The sequence below is a fragment of the Aspergillus homomorphus genome (genome assembly GCF_003184865.1).
Source record: "Aspergillus homomorphus CBS 101889 unplaced genomic scaffold BO97scaffold_1, whole genome shotgun sequence".
NCBI classification, from domain to species: Eukaryota; Fungi; Ascomycota; class Eurotiomycetes; order Eurotiales; family Aspergillaceae; genus Aspergillus; species Aspergillus homomorphus.
Window position 1 is genome coordinate 523,556 of NW_020291887.1, and position 19,899 is coordinate 543,454.

General features: G+C 53.6%; 5 protein-coding genes across 5 annotated transcripts; 2 read left to right on the forward strand and 3 right to left on the reverse strand.

Annotated features, from left to right (window-relative positions):
- Positions 1–70: 70 nt before the first annotated feature.
- BO97DRAFT_474363 (cytochrome P450) lies at positions 71–1,984 on the forward strand (the record flags this gene model as incomplete). Its single annotated transcript, XM_025700318.1, has 7 exons — positions 71–85; positions 137–229; positions 415–811; positions 876–1,053; positions 1,115–1,240; positions 1,308–1,575; positions 1,667–1,984. The coding sequence occupies 7 exons, from the start codon at positions 71–73 to the stop codon at positions 1,982–1,984; spliced, it is 1,395 nt and encodes a 464-aa protein (XP_025556468.1).
- A 1,889-nt stretch (positions 1,985–3,873) lies between these two features.
- On the forward strand, positions 3,874–6,504 carry BO97DRAFT_334182 (acetyl-CoA synthetase-like protein; the record flags this gene model as incomplete). Its single annotated transcript, XM_025691389.1, has 1 exon — positions 3,874–6,504. The coding sequence occupies one exon, from the start codon at positions 3,874–3,876 to the stop codon at positions 6,502–6,504; it is 2,631 nt and encodes an 876-aa protein (XP_025556469.1).
- Positions 6,505–6,925: 421 nt separating this feature from the next.
- BO97DRAFT_419557 (flavin-containing monooxygenase) lies at positions 6,926–8,932 on the reverse strand (the record flags this gene model as incomplete). Its single annotated transcript, XM_025696568.1, has 7 exons — positions 6,926–7,084; positions 7,154–7,428; positions 7,500–7,598; positions 7,661–7,970; positions 8,028–8,360; positions 8,426–8,616; positions 8,710–8,932. The coding sequence occupies 7 exons, from the start codon at positions 8,930–8,932 to the stop codon at positions 6,926–6,928; spliced, it is 1,590 nt and encodes a 529-aa protein (XP_025556470.1).
- A 558-nt stretch (positions 8,933–9,490) lies between these two features.
- BO97DRAFT_401964 (beta-mannosidase mndA) lies at positions 9,491–13,051 on the reverse strand (the record flags this gene model as incomplete). The annotated part of the gene is made up of 5 exons (XM_025694378.1): positions 12,529–13,051; positions 12,438–12,444; positions 12,282–12,362; positions 11,965–12,191; positions 9,491–11,887 (listed from the first exon to the last, which is right to left on the reverse strand). Coding segments are annotated over exons 1-5 (2,840 nt in total), but the record flags the coding sequence as incomplete, so codon positions are not given.
- Positions 13,052–13,561: 510 nt separating this feature from the next.
- On the reverse strand, positions 13,562–19,866 carry BO97DRAFT_466949 (CCR4-NOT core ubiquitin-protein ligase subunit MOT2; the record flags this gene model as incomplete). Its single annotated transcript, XM_025699601.1, has 8 exons — positions 19,519–19,866; positions 19,391–19,457; positions 19,167–19,282; positions 18,710–19,078; positions 17,094–18,640; positions 15,167–15,816; positions 14,524–15,130; positions 13,562–14,484 (listed from the first exon to the last, which is right to left on the reverse strand). Exons 1-8 carry the CDS (start codon positions 19,569–19,571, stop codon positions 13,562–13,564), a joined length of 4,332 nt encoding a protein of 1,443 aa, XP_025556472.1. The 5' UTR covers positions 19,572–19,866.
- Positions 19,867–19,899: the final 33 nt, after the last annotated feature.

Genomic DNA, 19,899 nt, shown 5'->3' on the forward strand with positions numbered 1-19,899 from the left:
AAAGCCACCGAGAGCGTCTGTCATCTGTAACGTGGACAGTCTAAAGAACAGCGTTAGTCATTCTTTCAACATGTTTTTCCTAATTGTGAGTCTTCTCTTTGGCTTCACCTGCCAGCCAGGCTACTAAGCTCCTTAGGCATCTGTCTTATGTCTCTGGTGGGTTGCCTCCAGGGTGTTCTCGGATCCCCTCAAAGCTATTGAAGCAGCCCCAGGATCCACGGTGTTTCCTGTAAGTCAAGAGTCTTGTTCACATATGCCCTTCTTCAGTAGCCTTTCCCTCACAGTACTAGGGATGGGTACTATCCGCTCTATCCAACAGACAGTGGCACCTGAGCCTTAACCAACTCCATCGCCAAAAAGGTATATACGACGTCCCCTGGAGTGCGTCAAATGAAAGGAAAATACTCAACCTAGCACATAGGGAGTATCGTCCGAATTGGCCCAAAGGAAGTCTCCTTCTCCACGTCCACCGCATACCACGCGATCTACGATCAGCCGGAGGAGCGATTCCCCAGTAACGGATCCTACGGAGCGCAGGCAATCTACCTCTTCCTGGGACGAGCCAATATCTTCACCGTCAACGACGAGATCGCGCATCGCAAGCTGAGAAAGAATGTCCAGTCGGCGCTGGCGAAGGTTCGCCCGCAGGAGGACGGGATTAACATGCGTTTCCTCAAGCAACTGGAGGCAAAGATTGATGCAGCTTGCGAGAGTGGCGAGCCGATCGACCTTACGACAATGCTTAGTGAGATGACCTGGGAGATTGTCGGAGGACGGTACTTTCTTGAGCCTATTGGGTTTGATGCGAAGAGTTAGTTATGCCTCGCCATGAGAACCTACAAATTCCGAGCTGGGTGCTGATTGATTCTGCACAGAAAAAATTGATCAGTATAAGGTCTTTGGTCCCTGGTTGGGGCCTGCTCTCGAGATTCTGCTGATGGGACTAAACATGCCGATTTTGAGTTCTGTTATCATAATGGTTATCAGAGCTTTTGCCAAGTTGACGTTTCTGCTAAATGCAGATAGCTTGAATCCTGATGAGGCGATTCGCCGGTTAGTGACGACGCATTCAGATATTGTGTAGTCGTTCTAGCTGACTGTATATGCAATACAGATTCGTGATCACGCAGGACAAAAGCCAAGAGACCGTTGCAAACTACGTCACGGGTGATATGCCTGGGAATAACACCTGTCAGCACCTCAGCAAGAACGAACTACTGATCAATATGGTGACACTGGTGTATGCGCACACATGCCCTGTCTTCTTCTGCCATTATGCCGAAAAGCTAACAACAAACCCTGACCAGTTTTGCAAACTACCTGACGCTTTCGGAATTCCTTCCCTCCTGCTTCAGTCTCATGCTGCGTGAAAAAGGCCAGCAAGAGCTTCTCCAACAGGAACTCGACAGCACATTCAGTGACACCGAATCCATGACCGAGAATGCCCTCAAGCAACTCCCATTCTTGAACGCCTGCATCAAAGAAGCCCTCCGCATGGCCCCTACAATCAACACCCGATTCCTCTCCCGCACCTCCCCGGGCACGGAAATCGACGGCGTATACATTCCCAGCGGCGTGAGTTAACCTCCTCCCAACCTCCTCGTAGCCTCTGGCAGAACCAGCGTACATGCTCTTGCAACAAAACCTAACAATAGTTCTAAACCAGGTCAAAATCTCCGTCGACACATACTCAATGCAACGCAATCCCGCCTACTGGAAGAACCCGGACACCTTCTACCCTCAGCGATGGTGCGACCCGACCAGCACTGACAATCATGAAGCCTGGCGGCCTTTCTCCAGCGGCAGGCATGTGTGTCCTGGAGCGGACTATGCCAATCGTGTCTCGCAGCTGGTGTTGGGCAGACTGGCGTATAAGTATTCGTTCCGACTGGCGGATCCGAATTTTGAGTTTGAGCAGCGCGCGCTGTCGGGCATGCTTTGGTCTTATCCTAAGGCTATTGTGTATGTAGAGAAGAGGCGTTAGATGGGGATTAGTTGTCGCAAAGAGTGGTTGTTCTGGAGCCGGAATTGCCCTGGCTGGCTGGAGATATTGATTTGCTAGCTCGCAGCGCGTGAGGCTCACATTGCCAGTGATTTGGAGCTAGGTAGCTAGGCCAGTGATTTACTCTACTATATGTGGGTCTCGAGCGCCAGGTAAAATGGTGGCATAAGTTAGGGCTGTGAATTTGCCTCATTTTGCTGTATTCGGATATCCTCGATTTTCAGTGACTCTGTACTGTACAACTAACAAAAATCTCCACCTAAAGTGGCAATCTTTCAGACTGGTAACTTGCAAATAACCACAAAGATTCCAAGCGGCCATACCGCGCAGCAACATTCCAATCTTCTCACCGCTACTTGACCTCCCAGTAACCATGAATGAGAGGTATAAAAAGGAGGAGAGAGCCGAAGGACGGGGTGCGGCAGATCTCTGATATCGTTACGCACAGTGAAATACATCTACCTACCTTGATCCCGTCATCACCCACAGAGACACCCAAGTGGTCTGGTCTGTACGCCGAACCCACAATGATGCATACGGAGTCTGATACACAGAGCGACCCTTTCCATGGCCTGCTGCATGATATCCATTCTCGTCCACAGTACCCCTGGCTTGAACATAGCAGTCACGCACCAACAGGTGATCCAGCGGAGTGGCTAACCGAGGTCTCTGAGATCTCCCTTTCGAGTTCTCTGGTATCGTTGTCTGAAGAAAATGTCCAACCTCTGGCTTGTGCCGCATGGGCTATGGTCCTGGCTCAGCACACTGGAAGCGAGGAGACTTGCTTTGGCAAGATAGCTCGGGGACATAATCATAGCCATAGCGCTGTAAAAGTCCTCGCAATTGACTGTGAGAGGACGCTCACCGTGAGCGATCTGGTGATGCGTGTGAAAAGCCAGCTGCAACCAGCGTCCAACATCATCAGTGCTTCCTGCATGAGCGCAGGTGTCGTGCGCAACTGCCTGGCGTTTCCCAACCCTAAGGCCGTCATGGAGGCAACCAACGGGGAGGAGCACCGTTTATCCCCGCCAAATGGATGCGCGCTGATCCTTTCAGTTACCCTGAAAGATGGATATATCTCTGTACAAGCCGAATTTGATAGCAATGTTGTTGCTCAAGCGGAGATAATGCGTGTCTTGCGGCAGTTCTCGCAGGTTAGTTTTCTCGACTACCTACGTAACCCTACCAAGAACTAACTAACGCAATGCCAGGCGTTCCAACACGTCATCTCCCACGAGCTCCAAGCCGTAGGTATCGGTGACCTGAGCTTGCTTACCTTGGAGGATAAGACAGAGTTGCATGAATGGAATGCTCACAACGTTGCGACAGCACCTGTGAACAACCTCCTCCATGTACTCTTCCAGGAGACGGCAAAAGCGAACCCAGAAAAGCCGGCATTGCGCTTCTGCGACGAAACGATCACCTACCGGGACCTCGATATCTTGTCGAGCGGCTTGGCTCGTCAAATCCTGGAGGCTGATAGTTCCAGTTCCCTTGGAGGTTACATTCCCATCTGTATCGAGAAGTCTCCCGAGATGATCATAGCCATGCTCGCGGTTCTGAAAGCAGGCAAGGCCTTTGTTCCCATGGACCCGATTCATGCAGGAGCTCGCCGAGACCAGATTCTGGTGTCTGTACAACCGAAGATCATCCTTGTTTCAAACGATGGTCAAGCGGACCTTTCTCGGCTGGATCTAGGTATCAAACCGCTGGTGGTCCAGCGATCAGTTATCCCAACGGGGCAAACGTGCCAGACAATCCATAGTCAAGAGGGCATCAATCCCACCTCACCCGCATACGTGCTCTTCACCTCCGGCAGCACCGGCACTCCCAAGGGTGTCGTAGTCGAGCATCAAAACATCTGCACCTCCATGACGGAACTCGGGAGACATTTCAATCTAGACAGCGAGACGAGAATGTTGCAATACACGTCCTGCAGCTTCGATCCCTCGATCCTCGAAATCTTCGGGACACTCATCCACGGAGGGTCGGTCTGTATCCCCACGGAGACCGCACGGCTCAACAACATCCCCCAAGCGATCGAGAATCTGGGAGTAAACACGGCCGTCTTTGTCCCCAGCGTTTTGAAGCTACTGCACCCGGATCAGATCCCGGGGGTGACGAAATTGATCATCGGAGGCGAGAAGTTAACACACTCACTCATCGACCTCTGGGCAGAGAAGAAGCAGGTCATCAATGCCTATGGGCCGACGGAGACATGTGTCTGCTCCCTTGCCAACTTACGCGTTTCAGTCAGAAGTCTGGGGGCCAATATTGGGAACACTGCGATCGCCTGTCGCGCTTGGGTAGTCAACCCCCATAATGAACGTCAACTGATGCCCATTGGCGCCGTGGGAGAGCTCTGGATCGAAGGCCCCACCGTTGCGCGAGGATATCTGAATAATGCCGCGGCCACCGAAGCGAGCTTTGTGTCTTCGTTGCCATGGGCGAACGCTGAATGTGGAACCTCGACGCGAGCCTATCGAACTGGCGATCTGGTGAGGTATCTCTCGAACGGAGAGCTTCTGTTTCTGGGTCGCAAGGATAAGCAGGTTAAGCTCAACGGTCATAGGGTCGAATTGGAGGAGATCGAGGCTGCGATATGCCGGTCTCCGCTCGTCGCTCATGCCAGCGTCCAGCTTCTGAGCGTCGGGGGTTCGTCGGTCCTCGCTGCGTTCTTGGTACCACAAGGCAGCACAAGAAGACAACAGGCTGGCGACGACGACATTTGCAAGCTTCTCCGCCTTTCTGAAGGTGATTTGGGGGCTCATCTGCGGGATGGTCTGCGAGAACAGCTACCGGCTTATATGATTCCCGAGTACATGATCCCCGTGAACTTCATCCCATTGATGCCGTCCGGGAAGATCGATCAGCACCGTCTGGCTGAGATTCTCGCGCAGGCGCGCCTCCTCAGTCGCAAACATTCCTCGGGCGACAACGAAACAGCCAAGGAAAAAGCCCAAGCGTTACCGGACAGCTACAAGACCATGCAAAGTCTCTGGGCAAACGCACTCGATATTCCCTCCTCTACCATCTCGCCGACCGATCGATTCCTGCATCTAGGAGGCAACTCGATTCGCGCGATGAAACTGGTCTCCGCCGCCAGGGACTGTGGCATCCGATTGACCGTGGGCGAGGTCCTTAAGAATCACACTGTCGAGGAAATATCCCGGATAGCAAGATCGAAGATCGTCAGGGCGGCGGCGATACCGAAGTCTCCAGTGCAGATTGATACGCCGCGGACAGCATATATCCCTACATGGATCCAGATGGTCTCCGTCACCACTGTCGGTGCATTCCCTGAAGGGAACTATACGCGGATTGTCATTGACCTCCGAGGAAGCCTGGATCTGGCTCGACTCCGCGAGGCAAGTCGGTCTCTGGTCGAGAAGAACGAGATACTACGTACTCAATACAGGCTGCGAAACGGGACGATCGAAGCCATTGTTTTGGATAAGACGGAGGTGGATGTGCCGGTCGTCCACTTCGATTCTCGATCCCAGGCAGTGAAACACTGGGAGTCCGTTTCGCCAGACGGCTGTCTGGATCGGCAGTTGGTGGAGTTTTCCTACGTTGTCATGAACGCGAATTCGACACATTTTGCTCTAGGGCTGCAGCACAGCCAATATGACGCATGGACGGTGCCGTTACTTCTGTCGCAGTTGCAACGCATCTACCACGGTCTGCCGATCTCTTCGGGGCCTCCGTTCTCGGTCTACGCGGCTCGACTGCCCTTAGAATCCAACGCAGCCGCTGAGGCATTCTGGAAAGCGCAACTAGCAAACCTTCCCATGACTTCACTGCGCAACAACGGGTTGAATGATGGTGGCGACGCCGACAAGCCAGACGGCCACTTCCAGAGAACTATCAGGCTTCTCCCATCACCATTCACATTTGCCACCACGATCTACGCCGCATGGGCCCTCGTGCTATCCAAGCACGCCAATACCAAGAGGGTAGTATTCGGCGGCGCCGTCAGCGGCAGGAACATCGACATGGAAGGCATCCTGGATGTGGTCGGACCATGCATCAACATGATCCCGTTCACGGTCGACGTCGCAGGCGTGATCACGTATCTGGACGTCTTGCAGGCTGTCCGCGATGCGCTGATCGCGACAGTCCCGTTCGAAGCCATGCCAATGCCGGATATCCTCTCGCGCTGCACAGACTGGGACCCAATGGCCGCGTTCGGGTCAATTGTTCAGCATCTCGATATTAGCTTTGATGTTCCTCCTCTTGAAGGGATAGAATCCGGAGAGGTTGGGGGTCCAGGCATGCTGAAGTGGAAGTACTTGGAGGTTAGGAAGCAATATGGTCGGTGTCGGGCTACGGATATTTATGTGTGCTCATCCACAGCGACAGGGGATGCTGGCGCAGCTGATGTCCAGTTGAAATTCAATCCTTCGGTGATCAGTCCGGAGTTGGCGGGGGCGTTGTTTGATGAGCTCTGCGGTCATATTTCGGCTGCCTTGCAGAGTCCAGCGCAGGATATTCGGAAGTGACAGAGATAGGTAGGTCGAAGTTTGTTACTAGGTATTTTTTAACTATATCAAGTTAATCACCATGGATATATACTAAGATTCACTTTCGGTCAACCAAGAAATGAAGGCTCCTCAGGAGAGAAACAGTGGCCCAAAAAGTACTTATTCAATACGGCGAGTCTGCGATCACAGCAGTTCGAACTGCGGTACAAGTCGGGCTTCCTTTTGTCATATGACTCCGTAGCATCTGTATACGGGGGAGGCACTGGGAACCGGATTAAGCTCACAGCATGATATCTCACATAGCTCACTTCCAAGTAGGAATCCCAGATCAGCGGTGTGTGGCTGCGTCACGCACACAGCAAGAGATATGACATATCCATCAAGTACAGGTGGTTGTAACCTAAGAGGCATAGTCAATTAAGTTTCTCTCCCCCACAAACTAAGACCGATCCGACAATGGAATCTCAGCAATAGCAGTCACAGGGTTATCCGATATACGCGAAAGAAGCAACCAGTCCCGGCCAAAGTCGACCTGTCGCACCAGCTTCTTGTACTGAGCATAACCGTAAGGATAAAAGAAGACTTGCCCATCTTTAGACTATAAGTATTATCGAAGAAATTAGTTCTCACTAGTTCCAATCGACAGAAATTGAGTAATGATACACACCTTGTAGTGGCTGCGGCAAGCTGGATCAGCAGCGGGATGCTTGGCCTGTCCCTCGCGTAGAGAGAAACTCCACTCTCGCAGACGCTCTCCTTTCGCCATCACGGCGTATCGACGTCCATGATCCTGTTTCTCGGTCTGTCTCCTGTGGAGGTATTGCGCTATTTGTGCAATGTACTCTGCTTGAAGCTCAAACAGCTCGACAATGTGGATGTCGAACCCAATGCTGTTAGGGCCCAGAAGGTTGAAGTAGTTCGGGAATTCATCAACCGCAAGACCTATAATCCAAGTCAACAGACACAAAAATGACTTTCAAACTGGAAAGGGTGGCTATCAAACTCAAACCCACCATAGAGTGAACACATATCAGATCCGTATTTCTCAGACAGTAATCGTCCTCCCCGTCCACGAGTTGGCACCGCAGCGCCGAACTCTTCTGCTTTGTATCCTGGTTCACCATTAATCCCACATACCTACAGTGCAAGTGCACCTCATAGACACTATACCTACCAGTAGCCCAGATCAACACATCAACCTCCCGGCGTTCTTCTCGACTAGTCTCCTCATTCCGAGAAACAATACCGTACTCATCCAGCGCAACAGCGGGATCGGTGATCAGCTCGACATGTTCCTCATTAAGAACGGGATAATAATCACTGAGCACAAGCACATGCTTACAGCCAAACTTATCCTTCGCTCTGAGTTTCTCCCTGAGTTGCTCGTCTCGAACCTGTCTATTGAGATGGAAGTGCGCAATCGCGACGACGGCTTTCTGCCACCAGCTTCCTTCCTGCGTCACGTTCCAGTGGATATATCTCGTCTTGAACAGCATTAGCCTTCTACTGCAGACAACCAAAGGAAGGGTAGGAAAACACACAATCCTCGAAGCCCAACACCTCGACCACCTCGCAAGAGCAGGAACCATCGCAAAAAGCCACCGCCGAAGCCGACTCGTCTCAGGATCCCACCGCGGCACACAGAACGACGATCCGCGCTTGTAGACGAATAACCGGCCGACATCGTCCGCGATATGAGGAATCAGCTGCGCGGCGGACGGACCAGCACCAATAATCCCCACGCGCTTGCCTTTCAAATCCGCGTCGTTGTCTTTGGGCCAGTCGCTCGTGTGCCACTGTCGCCCTTTGAAGGTATCGATCCCTGGGATATCGGGTTTTCGGGGCGTGCTGTATTGGCCCGTGGCGCTTATTAACTGGATTCTCGTAAGCATGTGCATAAGTTGACTCCGCGTGGAATTAGATGATCGACTTAACGTACGAGGTTGCAAGTCCACGCTTTGGTACCGCGGACATCCTTCGTCCGGACCGTCCAGAGCAATTGCTGCTCGTCCCATGCTGCATCCACCACCTCAGTATTGAAGGTGGTGCATTCGTCGAGACGGTGATCTAGCGCCACTTTCTCGAGGTAATGCTGGATCTCTGGTTGGGAGGGTAATCGTCTAGTCCAATCTAGATATAGAGTATACACTTATGTCAGTGCTGGGTGGCTCAATCGATGTTACAACAGTTGGTCCTTGGTTGGTTGGAATGTACTGTACATACACGGATTGAGAGCCCAACTGATCGTGTATACCTCGGCGGCAATGTCGCAAGCTGCTCCCGGATACGTGTTTTTCCACCACACCCCGCCGAATCCTCCATTGCGGTCGATGATCTCGAGGTCGTGAGAGGAGAGGATTCCTCGCCGTAGGAGTGTGCAGGCTTGGACGATGCCTCCGTATCCTGCTCCTAGGATGAGACAGAATCGATGCTCGTTGGCTGCCATGGCTGTAGTATAGAATTGTGATGATATACCATGAATGGGTGTTGGAAAATAGTGACTATGCTAGGCTAGTGGTTGAAGGTTGCGAAGGTGATTATAAGTATATCGGAAATGTCTGAGTGGTTGTATACTTTTCTTTTTTCTTTCTTGGTCCAGCTTTCATGCAACAGCATCTTCCTATTGACGTCCATTGACGTATGCAAACTCAGCTGGGTTATCTAATCCGAATCGGGTATTGAAGTTTTCATGTATATGCAGCCACATGTCTTATGCAAGGGGAGGTTCAATGCACCTGAACCTAATTTGAATATCATCCTGTTGCAAATACCGGCCCGCATCAGGAAGAAGATATACACGCTTGACACCGGGTTGGATTGCTTTTATGATTTAGATGGATGAATGATATGTGGTGAGAGAGTTTGATGCTATGGACGGAGATCTTATTCTCTTTCTTTCTTTCTTTCTCTCTTAAGAGTAAGAAAGTGGTACACTACTGTGCAGTGATTTACGTTATTGTTGGGGCTTGGTTACTTCAAGTGATAGCACTCAACTCTATAATCAGCCAAAGTATGTTGCCTTCAAACTCATTCATCTATACACAAACCTCACACCAAGCTATACTTTATTATACTCCCATCCCATTCGAACCCACCTATCTACCGCCCTTCAAATCCCACAGACTCCGCACCGTCACATCACGCACCCACGCCCCATCCGTCTCATCCTTCTGCACCACAAACCCGACCACCTTCTTCTGGCCGGGCACCAACCCAAATGCGTTCTCTTCGAAATACCCGACCACGCCCTCGGGATGCTCAAGCCAAGTATACAGCGCGACGCCACTCTTGGCCTCGACCTCGAACTTCTGGATCTCCGGATTATACACCACGCTGACCCGCGGGTCCACCAAGTCAAGATCTTTCGGAAAGGCAGGCGTGAACCACTGCTCATGGACGAAGGTAGTGCTCTCCTCGGAATTCGGCAACTGGCCCGTCGCGCTCAACTCCAGAGTTAGAACCGCATCCGTGTGTCGCGGGATGGGCTGCTGCTTCATGTTCATGCGGTAGAGGCTGGTGGTGTTGAGCGCGCCGACCTGGAACGGGAGGGATTGGGGGATGCCGCCGTTGCCGGCGATGGGGCGGCCCGAGAGGTCGCGCCAGGTGAGGGAGACAGAGCCGGAGGCGGGCGTCCACAGGTCCGAGGTGACGTAGATGTCCAGGGCGCCGGTGGTGTAGTTCCAGAACGGGGAGACGATCATCGGCTTGTAGATATCGCGGGCAACGTGGTGCAGCACCTTCCAGCGGCCGCCGTATTCGATGCCTGCCCAGGACGGCGCCTGCCAGATGTCCTCCAGCTGCCAGTATAGTGAGCCTAGCTGGCGCTCGGGCCGCCCGCTGCCGCGCCGGTAGAACTGGATCTGCGACTTGTACATGTCGGCCTGGAAGAGCTGCGTGGCGTGGCACCAGGCGCTGAAGTTGGCGAGCGGGTCTGAGACGATGTTGGGTGCTGGGTAGTAGCTTAGCACGCCCATCGTCATCTCGCCCATGCCCAAGGACGTGTTGTGGAAGTTGTCTGTCATGAGGCCGCCGGCTGGGTAGTGGTGGTTGCGGAGCATGACGACGCTGCTGTTGAAGGTCAGGTCGTCTGGATCGGAGATAGCTTGTTGCCAGGTTTGCAAGCTGGGCATGCTGTGGAAGCCGAACTCGTTGGCGAAGCGGCCCACCGGGTAGCTGCCATAGTCGAAGGCAATGGCGGTGTCGTAGTTGTAGTGGTCCGTATCGCCGTAGTATTCGCCCTCGGTCGTGTTGCTGTACCGCTCCGCCATGGGTACGGGCGCGGAGAGGTCGATGTCCAGGTAGCCCTCGGTGGTGCTGCTGGGCGAGTAGGAGATGGAGCGTGTGTTCTCGTAGACCAGCGGCAGGAAGAGGCTGATGTACATCTTCTCGTACTCGCCGACGTAGAATGGATAAGCATCAGGGTCCGCCTGCTCGACAAGCACCAGCATCAAAGCTTCGATCTCGTTGCCGCCCGCCCACAGGGCAAGGGATGGGTGGTGGTTGACTCGGCGGACGTTGTAGACGACCTCCGCAGCGACATTTTCCAAGAATGCTTGGTCGGTAGGATAGAGGGCATCGCTGAACTGGAACTCACTCCACAGCAGGATCCCCTTCTCGTCGGCCAGGTCGTAGATATAGTCATGCAGGTATGCGCCAGAAGACCAGACGCGGAGCATGTTCTGATTGCCCGCCACCACCGCATCGAACAGCCGAGTCATCGTCTCCTCCGTGACCCGAGTCCAGAAGGAATCCGGTGGAATCAGATTCGACCCTTTGGCATAGAACTCCTGCCCATTGACCTCGAAGTGCCAGTTCGCACCGGGCGCAATCCCCTGGGCCAATTGGTCGTCTGTGATATTACGCTGATTGAGAAAGATCGTGCGGAACCCCGTCCGCTTAGTGACCTCTGCAATGGAGTGGTTCGCCCCATCAGTGACCGAAATGGTCACATTGTAGAGGTGCTGTGCCCCCATACCCTGCGGCCACCAGAGCTCCGGCGTGACTCCATCCAACACCGTCACACCCGTGACCGAGCCCTCCGTCACGGTGATGTTAGCCAAAGAGCGCGAAGCAAGAGTCTTACCTGTCTGCAAGTCTTTCACCTGAACCACCATCGACGGGCTCTCAGGCAGAGTCCCCAGGTAATCAATGCTGGCATTGACTACCCACGGCTGACTCTGATCGGGCGGGAGGTAGTTGATCTGGCCCCGCCGGTAGATGTCGACATCAGTGTTGCGAACATAGACCTTCTCCGCCTTCTTCAACTGCACGACATAACCGGGCTTCCAGGGTCCAGCAGGCGCAAAGGCCGGGCCCCAATCCCAGCCAAAATCGGATTGCTCCTTGCGCATGAACCAGCGATTGGGATACTCATACGTGATCTGAACGCCCTCGGGCCACGCTAGAATTTTCAGAGAATCAACCAAACCATCTCACCACAAGTCAATCCTCAAGTAGAAGCCCAACGCGACAACTTACTCGGCGAAGCGGGATCCTGCGCAATCGCATCCACAATCCGCGGCGCACTGCCAAACTCAATACTCAAAGCCGGGTCCCCATCACATTGCTTCAGAATGGACGAAACATCGAATATATACTGCCGGAACTGATTATCCGTGCTCCCGACGAAGTGTCCGCAGAAGGAGATCGAAGTGAAGGTGTCGAGCCCGTCGAACACCAGCCACGTCGAATCGTAGTCATCACCACTGGGACAATCAGTCAACCAACCAACTTCAAACCCCACCTCCCCCCAAACCATAGAAAAAAGAGAAGAAAGAGAATCAGGTCAAACTCACAGCCCTTGTATCCCAGCACTAGTATACGTCCAATTCGCATCCGCAATCCACCGCAGCTCAAAATCATTCAAATCGCGATACCTGCGCGCATCAGTCAACCACCTTCATAAACTTCCCCAACCCATTCAAGTAGTATTTGGGTTCGATAAGTCTTACGGTTCATCTGCAATGCGCAAACACAATCAGAATCTCAAACCCACATAATCCGGCACATCCTCCAAGAAAAGAACCCAAAGAAGAGACATACCAATGATCCCCTCCCGCAAAAGATCCATATGCACCTGGGACGGAAACCGCGCAGACACGGTGCGATTCTGCAACGCGGTGGCACTGCTCAGCGTCCAGTGCTCTGCGCTTAGGTCTCGGACATATTGGGCGGAGGTGGTTGCTAGTGGTATTAGGAGGAGGCTTATTAGGGTTGATGTTGTTGTTGTAGGGGTTGTAGGTTTAAAGTCAATTGGGATACGCATTTTTTTAGTCTGCCTGCAACGTGCAGGGTATGAATTGCGCTTTCCACAGGGATGATGAAGTTCCGAGAGGGGGAGAGGGAAGAGAGAGAGAGATCGAGGGAGAGGGAGAGATTCGAGGGAGAGGGAGGAGAGGGGTCTTATTCCATTCCACACGACAACGCACAGAATCGGAGTTAAGCCGAAAGTGAAGTGGCAGTGACGTGACGTCTCTCCAGGCTGCAGCACCAAGGGTCCAAGTTCAAACTAATATAAGTCAGTAACTCTTGGTGACGGAGCTAGGGAGGTGGTGTTGGTTGCGCGGAATGCCCGGACGACATTGGCCTGGTATGCAGCCAGATATTTGGTTACTCGGGTCTCTGCCTTGTTATTCTGCACTCTTTCACCACCACCATCACCATCATCAGGCCATTCGAGCATTGCGCAGGTGGGGATTGACAGTCAGTCCGTCGTCTGTACCACCGAATGGGAAGGTTGAGCAAGAGAAACCAAACAAGCATTAGCGGGACTAGTGGCTGCGGTGCAGTGCAGATCTTACCTACGAAGGAACACACCATGTAACCTCAAATCTCATGGCAGCTCAATACTAAATTATTTCTGTAATCCCAATGTCTGTAGTATGATCATGCTTCTACCCGCTAATCCATCCTCAATGACTCCTTCCTAAACACCATGCAATCGTATCTACCAGTGTAGTGTAGTGCAATAATCGTACAGATACAGCCAAGCCCTGAGACGTACAGAGGCCTGGTGCTCATGACAAGAAACAAACAAAGGCAATACAGAATAATGTGAAAACAATCAAATAGTCCTTCATCCATCAACAGTGGTAGCTAGAGCCTGTTGCGCAAGCTTCCGGTTCCGCTTCACCAACGCATTGAGTTTCTTGTCGATCGAGTCCAGTTCCTTGCGCGACGACTCGAGATCTTTCTGCGACTTGACGGCAAACGAGCGCAATTCTTCTCCCGTCATACCCACTACGTCGTCCAGGTCCGGGATACTGCCCACAACCACCCCAGCCGCACCCAGCATGTGCTTAGCCGTGGCAGCCGCAAAGGAGCGCACCGAAGTAGCAGTTGCATTCACCAGTTCCGCAGTATTGGCAATGGCCCAGTTATGACTACGCGTGCTGTCCGCTTCCATGGCCGAGAGAACATTGGGGGGAGCAGGGACGCTAGACGAGCTGCCAACTTCAGGCCCAGCCAGCGAAGCCGAGGCCGAGACTGAGGAAAGGCTAACAGAGGTATCGTCGGCCCAGCAAATGTTGAAGTTCTCCGGCGTGGCGAAGAGGGCATCAAGACCACCACCGCGATTCGTCACATCCGGTTCCGTGATGGGAGCAGAAGAGTAATCTTGGAAGGACTCAATCGCCCAGGCGATGCTTTTCTCCAGCGCTAGATACCGGTCTTCCTCATCCTGCGACAGGTGGCGAAGAACGCAACCGCGAGGAGTGATCAGACAACGGTCCTTCAGCAAACCAGGATCAGAGTGAATCCGAATAGGCTCTCCGCGGAGCAGAGCCTTGCGGTGTTCCTCGGCAAGCTCAATTGGCTGTTTCAGGATCTCATAATCGTCCGAGGTGCACTTCATGTCGAACCGCTGGTTGAGGTTGGTGGGGTTGAACAAGGGGTGGTGATTCAGATCTAAATGGCCTGATCTGTGGAGTTGCGCAAGTAAAACCTGCAGCGGAGATGTCCGTTCTGCGAATAGATCCTTGACAGGAACGCCGCTGGCTTCTGCATCCTTGATCAACTGTTCCACAGTGTTCTTTGAACGCCAGGCCTCAGCAGGAGTTTTAGGCTCGGGGGTGGCTTTCTCCTCGGCTGGGGCAGGCTTGGGCACCTGAGACACCTTCTCCTTGGACTTAATCTTCTTGACAGCTTCAGGCCGCTGTTGTGCCTTCTCGTCGCTCTCAAAGCTACCAGGAGTGCTAGGCTTTGCAGCTTCCGTGGCCGTTTCGGGTCCTGCAGTCGATGTTTCGCTAGTGCTCGCAGGAGTCTTCTTGGTTTTGCGCTTCCGCCCGATGATGGGAGCTTGAACGGGTTCTTCTGCTATGGTAGACGACTCGTGCTTCTTGGCTTCCGCCTCCTTGGCCTTCTGACGTCGCTCTTTCTTAGCTTGGCTCTTGGTGATAGCCCGGACGGGAGCAGAGCCGATCCGGGAGGAGGCGGGAGGGGAGTTAGCACGAGACACAGATGCCGAAGTGTAAAGATCCGCTTCGGATCCCAAGTCGCCTGGGGTATCTGGCCTGCTCATGGAAGAGATGCTGGGGCGCCGAGACCGGACTTTGTTCGCGGCCGGCAAAGACGAAACAGATTGAGGGGCAGAAGGAGGAGGCGGAGTCTCCGTCTTAGGCGTGTCGACCACCCGAAGCACCCGTGGCTGGCGTGGAGCTGAAGAGTCAGAGGCCCGCGAAACTCCTGTCAATGGGGTGTTGGGACGAGAGCCAATCGCGGAAACTGGAGCTGGTCCGTGCGTACTAGGAGCCGCCTGCTCTGCTTTGAGGGCATCCTGAGGAGTATTCAGAGAAAGTTCCAGCTTAATAGGCTTGGTCTTGACCGGGGTAGACACAGTCTTCTCATTGGCATAGGCAGCCTTGGACGCGCCGACGTTCTCCTTGTCCGTTGCAACGGCTAGGTCACTCTTTGGTTGCGAGCGAGCCTTGCTGGCGGATTTGGGTACAGGAGAGCCCAATGATATCTCAGAAACGTTCTTGACCCGATTAGACGCGGGGACTTCTTCGGGCGTATCTTTCACCTCGGGTGACTGTTGCCGAGAGATAAGCCCCTGGAATGCTTGAGACGGAGTTCCTGATCGAGAAAACGGTGGATTTAGTCCTGGCGGCACGGACACCGAGGTAGTCGGGCTGGATGGATTCAATGGACTTTGAAACAAAGCTGATGCGGGATGAGCGTGAGGGAGGGGAAGGCCTGGAGGTAAAGTGGGCGTTCCGGCTCGAGCAGAGCTTTGCGAATCGCTAGCAAATTGTGAGCGAACAAGAAATCCGAAGGTGTCGACCGGACGCTTGTCCTTCGGCTGCGCTCCAAGAGGAGGGAACTCCTCGTCAACTAGGGAAACGACTCGGTTAGCCATCTTCATATGAAAAGATGCGTGAGTGTGTGTGATATCATGTAGAGGTGACAAAGGTGAAAAATGACGAAACCCCAACGATCGAAATAAGAAGAAAAAAGCAGGGCATGCCGACACTCTCCCGAGACAGAACGAGACGACGCGCAGATACGAGAGGGGCAGGCAGACAATTAATTACATAAAGGTCCCCAACCGGTGTGGCCAGGAAGACACACAAGGCATAGTGTCTAAAAGAACAGTGGTTGTGAGAAATTGGTTTCGGATAGAGGGCCCTGCTTGTGTTTATCGAAAGCCAGGGCAGGGAGGTTAACGTACATGAAAACCATGACCAGACCGATTGGGCCACCAAGATGCTGATAGGTCAACGCAGCATGGATGCAAGAACAGGAGTAAACGACAGCCACCCAGCTGCAGTGGACTTGGAAGACACCAGGAGCCCACGGACTGCAGGGACGCCATATCTTCGCGCGGGACACAACAGCAGGACAACAAGCAGGAAGAAGGAGACACGAATCAAGACAGGTCAGAGAAACAGAAACGCAAAAATAACAGTTCCATGAGAGATAACGCCAAGGGCACGCCCAGCCCGAATTCCTTGTTTTTTCAAGAGCCGTTTGCTTAATGCATCGTTGCGGAGTGGAATATGTCGCAAAGTTTTCAACATCGAATGAGAAAGGGCAACATCGCAAAGAGAAAGATAAGAGATCATATCCCGGACCCATCTAGATAAGTATGATATCATGTCATCAAGAACAAAGAAAAAATGGGAGATGAAAGCGCAAAAAGCATAGCAGAGGTAATGGGATTACATGCAGAGGGAAAGGGTAGTCATCATGAAGAACAGGGCGAGAAGGGGAAACGACAAGGCAATTAGGGCATTAGGAAGACGTATGGATAAGATGGAAAGGGAAGGGAAACAATCACCAGCGGTTGAATCCGCCGCCATACATCATGGTCTGATTGTACCCACCTCCTTGGCCCTGACTCCCGTACAGTGCTTGCCCAGCAGTAGCAGCAGCATTCTGATGCATCCTCGCCTGTAGGATACTCGGGTCCGCAAGATCTACTACACCACCTCCACCGGAGGAAGTGTTAGCGTGTCTGTGCTTCTTCCCCTTCTTCTTCTGCTTCTGTGGCCCAGATTCGGAGAAAGCCCCCGTCTGAGAGCCATAGAAAGAGCTGAGAAGGCCATTATTGGCAGGAGTCAGGGGAGGGGGGGTTTGGTGCTGCTGGAGGAAAGGAAGGATAAACTCACGCTTGGCGGCTTCTTGACCCTGCAAACCACTGGCACCGGCACTGTTACGGCCACGCAGCAACTCACGCATCAAGTCGGGATTCGCTTCTTGCTTGCCGATGCTGCCTCCGAGTCCGAGACTGTTGTTGGTGGTAAAACCGTGTCCTTGTGCGAACATGCCACCGCCGCTGATCGGAGGCGTACCAGCCGTCTTCAAGCCCGGAGGTGGTCCCTGAACACCACTGGCGAAGTAGCCGCCGCTAAGTCCGTGCTGTGGACTGGGCGCCGCGAGAGGGTTGGGCGTTCCAGCCGACTGCATTAACGATGCTTGCTGGCTCAGCATGCGGGCATTTGGCAAGTTCTTTGAGTTGGCTTCGTTGGCGAAAGAGAAGCGCGAGTTCTGACGATTCTGTGCCTGGAGCGTATTGAACTGCGCCATTTGACTCTGGAGGAGACCCTGACGGACCTGAGCAGCCTGATCCAGAGCAGCAGAGCCAAGCCCCGCCTGCAGCTGTTCAAGGGTAGCCCGGTCATTGGCAGACTTCAGGATCAGTAGCTGCTGCTGTTGCAGGGGAGTCAGACTGCGACCAGCCAGGTTGAGTTGCTGACGAAGTTGTTGGAACTGGTGGCTTGTGGCAGAGACAGGCGAGCCCACGGCAGAATTCTCGGTTGTGCCTTGCTGGGAGGGGGGTTGAATGGCACCGTGAGACTCACGACCGCTGCGACCCCGAGGAGGCATAACATCATCAGGCTCACCACCTAGCTGCAAGCTTCCGCTCTCCCGACTTTCTTCCTCGGCAGCGGCTGACTGAAGCAACTCCTGTTCCCGTCTGGCGCGCTCTTGCTCGGCCTTTTCGCGCATGGCGCGGCGTTTGACACCACCGTAAGGGTCGATGAACGAGGGATGATTTTCGATCAGGGTAACTTCTTCCGCGGACAGGCCAGCCGCCGAGAAGATGAACTTGAAGTCGGGCGAGTTGACAGCCTTGACCAGATTGTCCAGCAGAGGGGTCTCAGGTTGGGGAGGCGTCTGGGCGACCTCAGGGGAACGGGGAGTGGAGGATCTTCGCTCGGGAGGGGAGGGCGACTGTTGAACCGCTTCCGGCTGCGTAGACGGCGGCGATTTCTCCACCGGTTTGGGTTCTTCCAGGACAGGCGCGACCGTAGCATTGGCAGGGCGAGGGCTCTGTGACGCTTGACTGCCTGTGAGACTAGCCCGCCTAGCACGACTCAAAACAGCATCCTTGTTCGCCCAGCTAGCTGACGAGGGGAGAGCGGGGCCATCGGGCAGTCGACTGCCAGCGGCATCGTCCCGACTGGGTTGACGGCGCATCGGTTGCGACAAAGGTTGAGCAGAGGTCCGGGTAACGTGCGGCGGGATTGCGTAGGTGGGTGGAGTCGGTGCTCCGTTTGGCCGTTGACTGGACAAGGTATTCATGGACGAAAGATCCTGGCGGCTATAGCTATCGCTATCTTCCCCGGTTTCGTGCAGGAAGGTACAGTTCCGGTTGTGGCATTGTTCATTGCGGAGGAATGACGAGCAATACTTCGTGGTGCCGTATTGCGCCCTGTGACTGTTAGTTTCTGGACCACCGTGTCGAAATCCCACCCATCAGAGTAGCAGAGAATCCACCTACCGTAACACCCGGTCACCATTCGCCGACCCGTCGACCGCCGCTATACAGGTTGCGGCATCCGACTTCCTCGCGTATGTCACGTAGACGCCGATGCCCTGGTTCGGGTTGCCGCCGGGCTTTGCCTTGCTAACGACAATTTTCTCGATATCACCGTACTGACCGAAGTAGTCTCTGCCGCGGAGCGTCTGCAGCAGCTGACTCTCGTCCCGTATTGTGGGGTTGAGACCAATCACGTAAACGAGATTCTTCTGCACGACTCTAACACCGGCCAGGTTCTTCCGACTGGAGGCTTCGATCTCGCGTTTCTCGGCCTCCTTCTTCTTCGCAGCGGCGGCTTTGCGATGTTTGAGGGCGAGGTCTGCCTTGAATCTAGAAATTTGCGGAACAGAAACCGTTAGCGCCAAGACCGGGCCGAGGGTGTGGGTGCCAACCACTTTGCGGCGGGAAGTTAACTTACTCGTCGGCATCAGGGACCTTGTACTGGATGGTGCTTTCATCGTAGACACGTCTGCAGTTGGGGCACCGGCCTTCCTCACTGTGGGTTTTGATATTGTTGTAGCAGAATTGACAAATCTGCGAGGATCAGCAGGTTAGCAACAAAACCAGTGACTGGTGGCACGAGACGCGACAGAAGCGATTCGGCTCGACAGGGGCCGACAAGACAAGAGCGAAAAGACGTACCTGGTACCCACAGGGACAAGGTTTGAAATTCTTATCCGATAGATCGAACTCTTCGATACAGAGAGGGCTGAAGAAAGCCAGCGGTTGTCAGCCCAAGGACGCACCCGACGGCGCAAGGCCACACGTACCAGAACTCGTCGTCATCGTCGATGACGGAATCAATCTGTTGACGACTTGACATGATTGTCGAAGAAGCTGTGAGATGTACAAGTGAAAACGGGGACGACGATCACCAGTAAAGACTAACACCCATCAACCAGGACCGGTGCGGAAGGGTAGGAGGGGGGGGGTGGTGTGAGTGTGGGCGTGGACGGAAAGTTAAAGAGAAAGGGGAGCAAAAGAGGCAAGTAAAAGAGCGCCCAAGAGGAAAGAAGAGGATAGAATAAAGAAGCAGGACCAAGTCCGTAGGGCGAAGATAGAAACGTGGGGTAATTGGGGGGAGGTGGGAGGGAAGGAGGAGAGAAGCAGTGAGCAGCAGCAGCAGCAGCAAGAGGGACGCAAGACGCAAG